Source organism: Cupressus sempervirens, chromosome 11 (genome assembly GCF_028749045.1).
Source record: "Cupressus sempervirens isolate cs-2001-9-10 chromosome 11, ASM2874904v1, whole genome shotgun sequence".
In the NCBI taxonomy this organism is placed as follows: domain Eukaryota; kingdom Viridiplantae; phylum Streptophyta; class Pinopsida; order Cupressales; family Cupressaceae; genus Cupressus; species Cupressus sempervirens.
The window spans coordinates 10,311,318-10,325,285 of record NC_143128.1 but is presented as its reverse complement, the minus strand read 5'-3'; the positions used below and the strand labels follow the sequence as shown (position 1 = coordinate 10,325,285).

Genomic DNA, 13,968 nt, shown 5'->3' with positions numbered 1-13,968 from the left:
CCACACCACATCCAATTGAGGAATTTTCTCTTTAGTAGGATTCTTCTTCTTTTGCTCCGCCTGATCCTCTAGCTCCATTTATCAAGCCTCTAGGTGTACCTATTGCAGATTCTGCAGTGGACATTTATGATAGAATCATCACAACTACCTTGGGGATTCCCTTTCAGGATCCTCATATTTTCTCCTTTGATCATCAAATAGGCCTTCCAGTCTTCCCTCTCATTCAGGGGTTCCCTTGTTTTGTTCCCTTGTTTACTCCACATTGGAGTTTTATTGGTTCGATTATTTCTTCAAGAGCTCCATTAATCTGGGGGGGTTTTGACAACTTTTCTATCTCTCATGGGGGGCCTAGTTGTACTTGTGGTTTTGAGAGAGTCTCTTGAAACATTTTCGATGGAAGTTGTCCTTGGGGGGTCTTGTTGACGCCTTCCTTCCTTCCTTTATTTTTTCAGCATGTTTGTACTTACCTCTTTTTGGGGGAGGGTTTCTCCCATGTGGTTTTCTCTCTTTCCCCATTTTTAGAGGTTGTATTTCTTTGCATTGTACATGGGTACCTAACATGGCCTTGTTTTCGGGATCCATTCTACTTTTTCATTTTAGTTTTGTGAGCTTAAGGCATTCCCCTATGTTGCACTTAAGGGGGGGTGTTAGAGTAAATAATTTATTTATTATTTATTATTTATTCTATTCACTTAAGCTTACTTAGGTTAATGCATTTATTTAATATTTAGTATTTAATGGTTGTAGTGATGAGTTGTTAACAACACAAGAGTTTTTTCCCTTCTAGCATGTTCCACCTTTTTGTGGAAGTCTGCTTAGTTCTCAACCTTATCTTCTACCACCTTCCGGCTTGTTCTACAAGCTTCCTTGAGGCCTTTATATTTGGTCTCTCTCTCATTGTAAATTCATCCATTCACATAGAAATTTCATTTTTCTATTGTGAAATATTTTCGCTTGCTTTGTTTCCTTTAAGATCTTGCTCATTAGGCTTCTCTTCGGCAAGCTATTTGCATTGTAGGTGATCTTGGCAACTATGGAGTTGGATTTCATCAACTCCTACACTATCAGTAGTTCTAGGTAACTAATAATTCATGGAGAGAGAGAGAGAGAGAGAGAGAGAGAGAGAGAGAGAGAGAGAGAGAGAGAGAGAGAGAGAGAGATTTGGATAACTTTAAAATCATACCAACAATACAATGGTGAAGTACTCCAAGCTATACTAAGAATCCATATTTTCTACTCCATGATAAGAAAGGATGAGCAGAGTGTATGCCTCTATGTTAAAATAATTTCCAACACCTTAATGGGGGAATTGGCTTTAATGGAAGCACAAATGTATCCACTAAAGAATGTTTCCACTATGAGATTCCCCCAAGAGGATAAATATATCAAGGGAAATGGACACATGACAAAAAGAGACAATGTGAAGCGATCTACTAACTTTAGGGACAATATGATCATATGATAATATGTAATATTATATCAAGTATGAAATACGAGCATTCCCCAAAGGAAGTAGAACTACAACAAAATGGAGGAAAAGACATGTAAGAGTTAAAAATAAGAGTCTTTTTGGGCCAATAACATGGAGACCAAACTTAATTAGTGCTACCATATCATGAGAAACCAAGAAAACTATACAAGATCACTGGTAAAAATAATAGCATAGGTACAACATAACATGTAACAATATATAAAAGAAAAGAGATACAAGTAGACTAATATGTATGATAGTTTTAATTACTTTATCTTCTTGTTCTTGACAAAGAAACAAGGATTATCTAAATAAATCTACTCAAAAAATATAACAAAAGCACAAAATGAAGGAGAGCACAATATAATATCACAAAGATTATCATGCCAAATGGATTCCATGTCAAGAATTTTGTATGCCCCCCATCTCAATTTGAAATGATAGGGGAGGGATGGAAACTCTCAAGAGAAATGACATGTAACGTTTTAGGAATCACAACTGGTTTCAAGCAACTAATTTTTTTTGGTAATATGCGCTTGAGATTATTATTTGAAATGAAATTTGTGAAGTGTCAATTGTATTCTACAATGGCCAAATAATTGTTTTCTTCTCTTGAGAAGAATAAATTGTATTAAATTCACCCTCCAAAATCACATTAGATAGTTCAAATATTTTATGGAGGAGGCTAGCGTATATCATAATATCTTTTTTTATGAGAGGTTTTATTTATGGTTAATTGTTCAAAACCAACATTAATTATTATTTTTTATAATTAATTATATTATTTGTTAATGTCAAGTAGACTCTAGTCCAAGACCTCCTAGGTACAAGGTACATTGTTTACTATTGTGTTGTAGTTTCCTTTTCATGAGATGTTATGTAAGCTCATATTTATTTGTTTAGGGAGAAAAGGGAGACACTTTAATAGGATTGTAGATATCCTCTTTTCTAGAGAAACTAAACCATTCAAATATATATGAAAAAGAAAGAGGGGAATTTATAAATATGATTGCTCTTATTATATTGGATATAACCCAAAGGGATGAGGGAGCCAATACTAAATCTAGATGAAATATATACATAATTAGCACAATTAAGATATAAATCTAGGGTAAAGATATGAAAGGAAATAAAGTATGAAATACTCACCTTTAGAGGCACAAAGGAAGATGTTTCTAGCTCCAAAACTCACAAGTCTAAATTGTTTCAAAATATCTACTTGTGGATCTTGGAATAAAATGATGAAAGGAACAAACCCAAAAATCTCCCTAGAAAAGAAAACAAAAGGTCTACGTCCACTTGGAAAGGAACCCTTATACTAGGTTGACATTGTTTGGTGACTTGCAACTGAATTCTCCAGAAAGATCTTGAAAAGTAGGTTCCTGATTTGTAAGCTTCAATTGGTATCCTACAAATAAACATAGAAAAGAAAGGGTTTTTTGGTTTGGGTATAATGAGATCTTGCCTTGGTCAAGCCCTAAGGGAATTAACCATAATTGAGAAATCTAAATGTAAATGACTAAAATACAAGATAAATGTTAGGATTTGTCTTTCTTCAAATCCTTGTCAATAAGGAATTTTTATGTAAATATATTGTATATCTTGAACTAGGAACATGTACAATTATATCTCCACACTTTGCAATGGATCTACCATAATCCTATCATGGTTCCATGGATGTAAATGTGCAATAATGAAGAAGATGAATGCTTCAATACAGATCTCCTCCCTGAATGGTCAACAATAAACTAGATCTTGAAGAGGAAATACTCACAAAGGATCCTTCTATACTAAATAGGAATCTCCTTACTTGAATGATTGAAAATCTTGAATATTGGAACTTCTTGAATGCAAAAGGAAAAAATCTTCACTTGATAGAAAGAGTTTGTAATCTTGGAATCTAATTTGGAATAAGACATGAAAATGAAACCTCCAAGGATCCCTATATATGAGTTTTGGATGGGAAAACAATACAAGTTGATCGGAGAGTGAAAGATAATTAATTAAACCCTTAAGGCTTTCTAGGCCTCAAGCCCCAAAACCATCAAGGACTAGGTCGACATGGGCAACCTAGTCTTGGTCCAGGTTGACCTAAGAGAACTAGGTTGACTTGGTTCAACCTAGTCCAGTCCATGTTTACCTAGGTTGACCTGGTTCCATAGTTTAGGTCAAGGGATCCACATAAATCTTTAGTAGATTCCATGAGATATCATAAACATTCTACATCTTGGAAGTGATTTTTAATTAGTGATATATTTGTGATAAAAAATCCTATTTTAAAGGGATAATTTTTATTTGGGGTAAATCTTTCTACTTTCTGTATTGATGTTGGTGGTTTTGATTTTGGTTCCTAAGTTTTAAATTAAAAATTTGAGTGATTTCAATTTGTGAAACATCAAAGGCCCAATTCAGTCTCATACTAATTCCTTTTCAAATGCTATTTTTTTTAAGTGTATAATTCTTTGTACTTCATAGTAGTACTATTAGTTTTTAGTCATTATGATAAGAAATTTCATATTCTGTACATGGTCTTATTTGACATTTTTTTAGAAGTTTTACTATGTATATATCTTATTTTTATTTTTTCATAGTGATCTAAGTATGATACATTGATTATAGCCATTGTATCTAGAAAAAGTAGAGTTATATGTTTAGTATTACTTTAAAGATGTCATTTTACTGACACTAGTATGAAGTGATAAATCATTTCTTTGGAGAGGGTGGGGTATATTTATTCAACTAAAATTAGGGGATTATTGTACATTTTTTTGGAAGTTAATTGGGAAAACTGAGATACTGAGAGGGGGGAGAATCAAGATCTATAAAACTTTTATCCTTCAAAATAACTTTACTACATTCACCACATTAACCATCTCATATCTATCTTATGCATAATAGAACTTGAAAATATGAAATGCTGAAATAAATCTAACTATGCATCACATCCATGAAATGTAAATACATAACACAAAAGATTTGGTAACGCATAAACCCTCCAAGCTGAAGGTAAAATTGTGGTGAGGATGACACCCATAAATTTTCACTACTATAGTAAAAAATTTATCCAATTAGGAATACAATTTTGATCACTTATGATGATCTACCTGTGAGGGGTATGCTATGTTAAAAGCTTTAAGACTATCAGGTCTACCTTGATTAAAGGATTTTAGACTTAAAATGAAGGACTTTATTAGGAGATGTACAAAGGTCTGTTAAAACCACCTTGATTCAATCTATCAAAACTAATTGAGTACCTGATCCTTTAAAATTGCTAAGTGGGGATCTCTTCCGTCCAATCCCTGATCTGATCTCTAATCTGGTATGTCTTTACTCTATTCTTCACTACTTCATTAGGTCACTAACTCTATTCTTCACAAATTTCTCTTGCAACATCCAAAAACTTAACTCATTTCCTTCCATCACTCAATTTGCAATATCTTATGTGATATTTCTCTATATATATATGAAAATAGGGTTTGGATATACCTATTTAAAGACATCTATAGAGTCTTCTAGATACTTCCATTTTTTCCTCTTCATCTAATTGGTTGTTCATCCCTCATAGGGATCGATGATCCACATGAAAATGCATAATAACCTTTGTAACAAACTCTACAATCATTAAATATTATTTACATATTGGCTTGAAATGGTTTACATCAATTTTTTTACCATTCCAAACATTTATGTCATCTCTATGTTAGGCAGCACTACAGTCTCTAATGATTGGTCATAACTAGTCTTCCTGTTGTTGCTCAACCTTAACTTTCTCGACTCCTTTTGTATAATTCAACACTATGTGCTCTGTCTTCTCGACAATAATTGTCCTCAACTTATTCTTAAAGTGCTCATTGACCAAAGACTTTCTCAATTCCTATAGAGCTCATCTTATACATGACTCAACCTATATAGAGTAGTTTGGTCATAGTGATGACAGATTGATTGACTCTTCCTTATATATATCTAAGTGTTTTACACTAATAGACAACAAAACTTAGAGATACCAACACATTTATGCCTTAAGTTATCTCTAGTACTTTTTTTATTATCTTTTCATGGGTAATACTAAATTTCAACTTTTAATTCCACATAAGTATGCAATGTAGAAAATCAATACACAAAATATACTAATATAGAAATAATTAACTTACTGCACTTCTTGAATTATTCAAGAAACATATATCCTAGTTTTAAAATTGATGAGACCATTAAAATTTTTATGGCTCTTAAAATATTAATGATATGTGTAACAATCCATCTTATATTTTACATTGTTGTGTGTAAAATTGTTAAGTGTGTTTTGGATAAACTCGTTCACTTGTATAAAAAACTTGATGACTTTGGAGGATTAATAAATTCCAAATTTATATCCTAAGAATTTTGATACAATATAGGAGTGTGTTAGTAAGTAAAATGAGATAAGAGCCTAATTTCAAGATTGTGGCACTTAGAAGGAGGATGCACATTTTGTCCTCAATTTACTAGGAAATCTTTCTTCAGAGTATATAGCTCTTATTTCTAGTTTTCATACTCATTGGTTGAATATGGGAATACATGGATATGTAGCATCATTTTATTCATTTTTGATTCTTTAACATGAAGTGTTGGTCAAAATGAGTAACCCTACGTTGATGAAGTCACATGCTTTGGTAGATTGTCATGAAAAAGGATCCAACAAGAAGAAAAATCAATCAAAGCCTAATATATATAAGGACAAAGTACAATCTTCCTCTTTCCAAGGAAAATATACATCTTCTCCATTATGTGGGGACCATAAAAGAGGGATAATTATGGGTATTTATATTTGAAGAAGCTAGGACATGAAGGAAATTATTTTCATAAGAATGATATTTATGAATATATGTATCTCTAGAAGAAGAATATAATCAAATTTCCTTCAAGCATGTCTAATTGAAATTATTCTTCAAAATAAATATAATATGATAAGGACAAGAGTCACAAATTTGTGACAAGTGATAATAAAGGAAAATATCATTTCACTACTACAAGTCATGATAAGTGAGAAATATTCTAGATTATGTTGTTTCTCTCATATGTAGTCTTTGTATGTGTGTGTGTGGGGGGGGGGGGGGGGAGGATATCTTAATGTTTATGATGAAACCTAAATAATGATGTATTCTATGTACCTCAGTTGACAAAATATCTCCTAAAAATATTAATTAAATCACTCATGGAACAGTAAGTAATAGAATGGATTTCACTCCTAATTTTCTTATCATTGGAAAATTATAAAGTGGAGATACTATATCTATTCGGGTGGTAGATCAAACAATATCCATTATAATCCTTTTATATTTTTTTCCTAATGATGACTACAATATTTTAGATGATGATAATATACTTCTAGTGTGGATTTTAATCTTTAGAACTTTTGTTAGTTTCATTTGAAGGGGTCAAAAATGAAATTTTTTTAGTGTTAGTTTTACTCTATGTCAAAAAATGGGAATCATTTTTGGGGGCTAAGCAATCCTACTCCCATAGATGCTCATATTCTAACATTTTAGAAGTGATTCCCTTTAAAAAGACATGAAATTACCATCGATGAATTTGTATATAATATCACCTAACTAGGTTAGATAATAAGTACTTCTTGGGACTAGGTACAATATCATGCATCTCATCCTAGCTTTAATGGTTATATGAGATAATATGTAAGTATAGGGGAGAATGAAGAGACACAAAAAAACTATAGGAGAGTAAAGAGAGACAAAGGTGAATAGATTATCTTAAGCCATGAGGATGTTATACCTATCATTTTACAATCATTTTATAAAGATTACTTCACTTATAATATAGTGTTTTTCCTAATATCCTCTCATTAATAATAATGTGCAATGTCATCCACACACCTCTAACTATATTCTTATAATCTTCTCTAATAGCATGACCCTTCATTTTTTACCTAATATATTTTAATAATATCTAAGATATTTATCAAAAAAATAAAATTATATTTTCAAAGGTGATTCGGTTCTAAATGAATGCAAATTTTTGACCATGTTGATATAGAAAATAAAAAATTGATCAAAATAATAAGAAATATGTAGAAGGGGAAGTAGGCTCTAAAATTTTTATACAAAGCCTACTTTCCTACATTTATTTCTCATCCCTTGAAGATTACATGGATATGCATTCACAAGGATTTGTTATCAAAAGTAGAGGCATTTCTTCTAACTGAAGAAAATAACTATTCTAATGTATTATGTCCTAATTCATCCTCTAGAAAAATACCTATTAGTTGTCGACATCTCTCACTTCAAAAACTTTCAAAAAAAAAAAAGATTACTTTGAACAATTAGGAGGCTTCGAATATTTTAGAGAAGTGATCGAGGGGACTTCTTCTATACAATATGGATCCAAGTCTATTCCTAAAGAGTAGAAGAGAGAATAATTTGGCCCAAGTAAAGGTGATGTTGCTAATGATCATTTTCCTTTTAGTCTATGTATCAAGCCTAACACCAAATTGGGAATTTTCATCGAGTAGGAGGAGCATAGGCATGGGGGTTGTCCTATTTTGTTTTCTTCCCTTAAAATTTTGAAGCTCTCTTCTAGAGTTTTTTCAAACAAATGGATTCATAATACTTAGGAAAGAAAAAAAAGGTTTTAATTTTCATATTATTTCTATAACTATCATTTACAAAAAGATGTATTTAATAGATAATTTTGGAGACTTGGGTCTTGTGATTTTAGTAATACCCTCTAGTCTCTTGTGCCTATCCATAGTGAAGTACTTCCTCTTTCAAGTTCCCCATGACTTATAGTATGGAATCTTTCACCCTTCCTTTTGAGCCTCATCTTTTAGGCCTTAGACCCAATTGGTAGAGTGCTCTAGGTTAATAGGTCCAATATCCTCATACCTACTATGCATGTAATAGTTTTGCTTGACCTATCAACCAAGGTGTTAACCTCCATAATAATCTCTCATTTGATTTATATTTTTCTCATTATTGCTTCCCAAAGGTATTAATGTCTTCTACTTTTTGTAGGAAAGAGGGCCACAAGAAAAATTAAACTACTTTTTTCTTTCTAAGAAACCCGTGTAATTTCAAAAATTCAAAAAATGAACTTATATCCCCACAACATTGAGCTACAAGTGCATGAAACTCACTTCTCTTTTGTTGCACCTAATACAAAAGACCCCCCTATAATCCCCCGTCTCCACTTGGAGAATTTCAAGGATATTTGTTCTTCCCTTGATGGACTTAAGCTTAACTTTGTCTTTGATAAGGTGACAGTCCCAAGCAATAGCCTATCTGAGATTGAGAAGCTTCTCAAGATACATAATATTGACATTGGTTTTAATCAAGACCAAAATAGAGTAAATCCCGAGAATAAGAATGCTCAACAACAAGTATTGGAAAAGATAATGAAGAGCATTGGAGGTGGGAATAATAATTGTAAATCTCATAGGAAATATATTTTTTTTGTTAATCCCAATCTAAAATATATGTGAGAATAGATTAGAAATAAAATAGAAAAAGAAACTCAATAAATGGAACAATAGAACAATGGATTATTATCCTTGGCTAGGAGGATTAAGATTTTTTAAAAGGTTCTATCCTCTCATTCTATATATTATTACTTAGCCTAGTTATTTAACCATAGTCAATTCAATTTCCTTCAAAAATTATTCATGATTTCATGTGATCTAATAGAGAGGGAAATAAGAAAAGACATGTGGTCAGTTGGGATTTATGCATAAGAAGTAGAGAGCTAGGGCATCTTATTCTAAAGGATTTAAAGACTCAAGGGCTTTCACTAGAAATAAAGTGGAATACCAAAGAAAGTCATGAGAAAGAGTCTTGGAAGACCTTTACTGGGAGCAATGTCTTGAGGGTTGCACCAACTCATACTAAATCTTGGAAATAACAAGGACTGATTCATAAATTGTTTTCGCTAAAGGTACACATCAAATTTGAAGGGTCCAACATCTTTAAATCCATTTGGGGGAATTGAAACACAATTAAAAATATTTTTGATGAAAATCATCTTATGGAGAAGCATAGAAGAATATGTGGTGACAACTATCCTACCTTGTAAGCCATTGAAATTATTGCAAGATTGCTCTACCAAAAGCTAGGTAGCACTAGTTATTTAGAACTTCAAGGATGTTTTGTGCAACAATGAACTAAAGAGATGGGAAGAGATTAGTTTTTCAAGCTCTACATTCCTTCAACTCAATGGAGAACATACTAACTTATGAAAGAAAGATGTCTTGACCTTGCACGTCCAAAACCATGTTGTGAACTAGGAACCTCTTCTAAAATATTGAGGTCATTAGATGGCTCAAATTTATTTTTCTATCTCCAAACTAACAAAATTGATATCCTTTATCACCTCAATTATAAGTACAAAATGAACCTAGACTATGATACTTGCAAGAAATCTCTTAGCAGACTAGCGTACAAACCTATTGAACCAAAAATTCTTACTTCCTATATCATCTATTTTTTCATAAACTACCCTTAAAGAGATTAAGGGGTAAACCTAATAGCTGCTCTATGTGAAAAAATATTGAGTCTATTCACTATGTTTTCTTTGAACATATTTTTTCTAAAGATTTCTAGAGTATGTTTTGTCTATATTTAAACTATTATTTCACTTTTACTCATATTCTCTTTGAAAACTCGTATATTCTAATATCTCTATATAAGTAATAGCAATATTCAAGCTTTTAGAATAAAAGTTCCTCAAGTTGCTAAGAGAAAAGAAGGGTAAATGCACCATCAAAGAAATTTTATATGGTCATACTACAATGATCACTAAAGATGAATTTGATTGAATAATGGGAGAATTAATCTAGAATCTCAAAGAGGATGGAAAATGGGAACATTAGAAATAAAGAGGACAAATCAAAACTATAGGTATTAGAAAAATGGAACCAAAAAGGCTTGACAATAAAGTTTCTCCAGGCCACCAATAGAAGGTAAGTGATACAATTAGAGGTAAGTGGTGATGATGGTTTAGATAGTTCTCAAAACTCACATGGAAGTGGTCCCATTATTGGGATCAACCTTGATAACTACCTAGTGGAAGATGACTCTAATGACACTTGGAATGAGCCACTTAGCTAATATGATCTCCTATAAATAATTATAATGCAGACATCATATATTTTGTAATATCTTTCAACATATATTTCTCTATTGAATCTCAATGAGATACAACAACTATGTACTCACCTTTTGTCTAACTGATAATTAAGGTGTTGGGAAGAAAGGTAAGCATAGCCATAGCAAGGTGAGACTGGAAAGGCTAGAGAAAGCCATGAGGGACCTAGTTGAAAACCAAAGTACTATCTTCCAAAGGTTTGAAACCTTGGTGGAGTTTTCCACCAAGGTCATGCACTTCCTGGCCACCACCCTTTGTTTTCTGCATGCCAACAAAGTGGAGGAACTAGAAAAAGTCACTAAGACCATTCGATCCATCTATGGGTTCCTGGTTGAGGATTGGTTAAAGACCATCCTAGAAAAACTAGTTAAAGCAGAGGGGGAGGATGTGGACAAAGATGTGCATGAGAAGGATGACAACCATGGGCTCAAAGAGGCAGGTAGCCCTATGTCTTTTGTTTATTTTTGTTTTGCTTATGATTACGCTTATGAACTTGGTACCCTATTAGGTCTTTATGTTTATGTTGATTAAGGGGACTTATAGTAATGATTTTATAAGGGTTGTTATTTTATTTTATAGTCTATTATGCATATTAGTTTAAAGACTAATAGTATTGTTAAGCTGACTATGGACATATATATTTTTTTGAAGTTTAAAGTTGTTATTAGTTAGGTGATTGGTAGGTTAGCTTCGGCTGATTTATCAACCTTTTTGTACTTCAAGGTCAGCCCCCCATATTTTTGATTGCTATCAATTACTTCAAAAACTGATAATTAATACAAAAATCAAAACAAATATCACTGAATTGTTTGTCATAACTTTCATGAATGAAATCTATTAGTCATACATAGTTTAAATTAGAATAACAATATATAATCAAGTAAGATTAATTTACACATAAGACTAAAATGAACAATTTTAATAAATATTTATATATTTTAATAAATATAACTTATTATTTAAGTTTACTTAATTTTATTTTTATTATTATACTTTAATTCTTTTAAATGTTATTTTAATTATTTTAATTTATATATGTATCATTTCTATAATAAATATTACATATAATTTATGTCTACATGCATATAGTGAATTAAGATATATCATCAATTTTATATCTACATACAATTAATAAAGAAAAATATCAAATAAAAATTATGTTTACATGCATATAATAAAAATATAATTTTAAATTATTATTAATTAATTATGAAACAAATAAAATGACTCTAAATTAATATTATTCAACCTTTATATATAACAAACATATATTAGATACGTATGCTAATTTATATTCATGAAAAAAATTAATATGCAAAATATTTTTAATCAATGTAGTGAAGATCTTTTCTTTCTAGCTTAGATTTCAGCATTCTTCTATAGGTTAAGATTTTAAGATTTTTCTACAGGGTTTTCCATGTATTTAATAATTGTAATGTAGATGAACTCCTTGCATAACCTCCTACTAGCAACGGGGAGGTGGCTCCAATTAAAACCTAATGAATAACAATAGCCAAACTCTACCCTAACGAAAATAGGACATATGCCTCCTGCCATTCCTTTTAAAATTAGTAATGGCTTATTTGACATCATTGTAGAGATAAGCCCCCTTACAGAACCCCTTCAACTTACATAGCTCAGTATCCAAACTATCATCCTCCTCCAATGGAGTTACCAGAAACCCATTACAAGGATGATGTTTAAATGTAGAAGCATCACAATCAATAATCTTGGCAAGAGTCTCTGTAAAGTCTATAGTTGAGATGAAAACCAATGTCCAGCTTATCAAGAATAGGATCTACCTGTTCCTGAGTATAACGAGTATAGAGAACAATCTCATAGCTTTGCTCCAGCTTAGCCAAAAGATTGTGTAAACCAGGCGTCTTCTTTACATAAGTCATGCAAATCTCTCCAGAGATATGAACTAGAATAGTGAAATCGTGCTTCATAAACTCCTTGGTCCTCTTCACCAAAGTGTTCATCAACTCCAGAACAATAATCTTCTTTTTCGGTGCTATTGCATACAATTCATGTTGACGTGCATGTAACAACTCATACTCCAAATTGTTACAATCACCTACAAGAAATACACATTTGAATACATATAAATTAATTCAATTTATTACAAGATATAAATTTAAGTTAGTCTATTAATTCTAGAGATCAATGAAACCCTAATTATTAAGGATGAAGGAAAAAAATAACAACTAGAAAACTAAATGGAAAACATTGTGCAGGTAAAAAGAATTTTTAATGTTATTCCAACAGACCTATGGCCAAATATATTTTGATGGTCTCTCTCACATCGCAGGACAACACTGCAATGATGGAGAGATCTCTGATGCAGCACAACTCTTGATCATTCAAGTCCTCGAAAAAATGGTTTCACGGGGAAGGCATTTTCTAGATGAAGTTTATATCTTGCTAGATTATCATCCACAATTATGACACTTTGAGGTCTCTTTTGAGAACTGTGATGTCTTTGACATAGCCTTCTTTGTTAGAGAAGAGGCAGGAGTCTCTGTAGAGGTGGATGTCTATGTTGGATTTGTGAATAATGTCGATTTGTAGCTTGTCGAGAATGGTGTCTATGTATTCTTTGGTGGCTAAGGTGAATATTATTATCTCGTAGTTGTTTCTTACCAGTTCTGCCATCAGAAGGTCTATTGCGGGTCTCTTCTGTACATAGTATGTGATTGCACTTGGCCTTGAGTGCTCCTAATGGCCTCTCATGGAGATTGTGTAGTCATATTGGGGGATGACTGTAGAGCTTGAATAAAAAAGGGTGTTCTCCAGATCTAAGACTATTGTTTTCCATTTGGGCTTCTTGTTCTCATTGCTGACCATGAGTTTGTACGATGAGTACTCCATTTCTTAGGTTTTTTCTATCTCAATCAATTTTAAGCTATCTTCAATGGTGGATGGGTATCCTATGTTGACATGAAACTTCGGGCTTATGTTCATATGGATCTAAACGGTATGTTTATATTGATCTAAATGATAAGGTGATTAGTCACAACCCCTCCTAAGTTTTTCCAATACCAATACCCATCATTATGTTAAGAAAAATAATAACAATGATTCAAGCATGTTAAGAAAAATGTACAAATATATAATGCTTTATCTTGTTTTATTGAATTTTACCTAGATTGAGAACTATTTCTTCTAACGTGAGAATATTGTGTTTTACAAGGAGCAAATTTTTAAAAATTAGGGTTTGTTTGATCGAGGGAATAAGAATATGGAATAGGAATACACATTCTGGAATTGTTAGTCTAGAATAAAAATAAGAATACTTATTCATATTCTTGTTTGGTTCAGTCAAAATTTGATGGGGAATTACGAAACTAAAAATTTATATATTC

General features: G+C 31.9%; 1 protein-coding gene across 1 annotated transcript in view; it reads right to left on the bottom strand.

Annotated features, from left to right (window-relative positions):
• Positions 1-12,324: 12,324 nt before the first annotated feature.
• LOC149527978 (putative phosphatase PSR2) overlaps positions 12,325-13,968 on the bottom strand; it is a 5,160-nt gene continuing 3,516 nt past the window's right edge. Inside the window, exon 2 of the mRNA XM_089807962.1 lies at positions 12,325-12,680. Coding sequence (XP_089664088.1) covers positions 12,325-12,680 — 356 coding nt within the window. The remainder of the gene's footprint in view (positions 12,681-13,968) is intronic.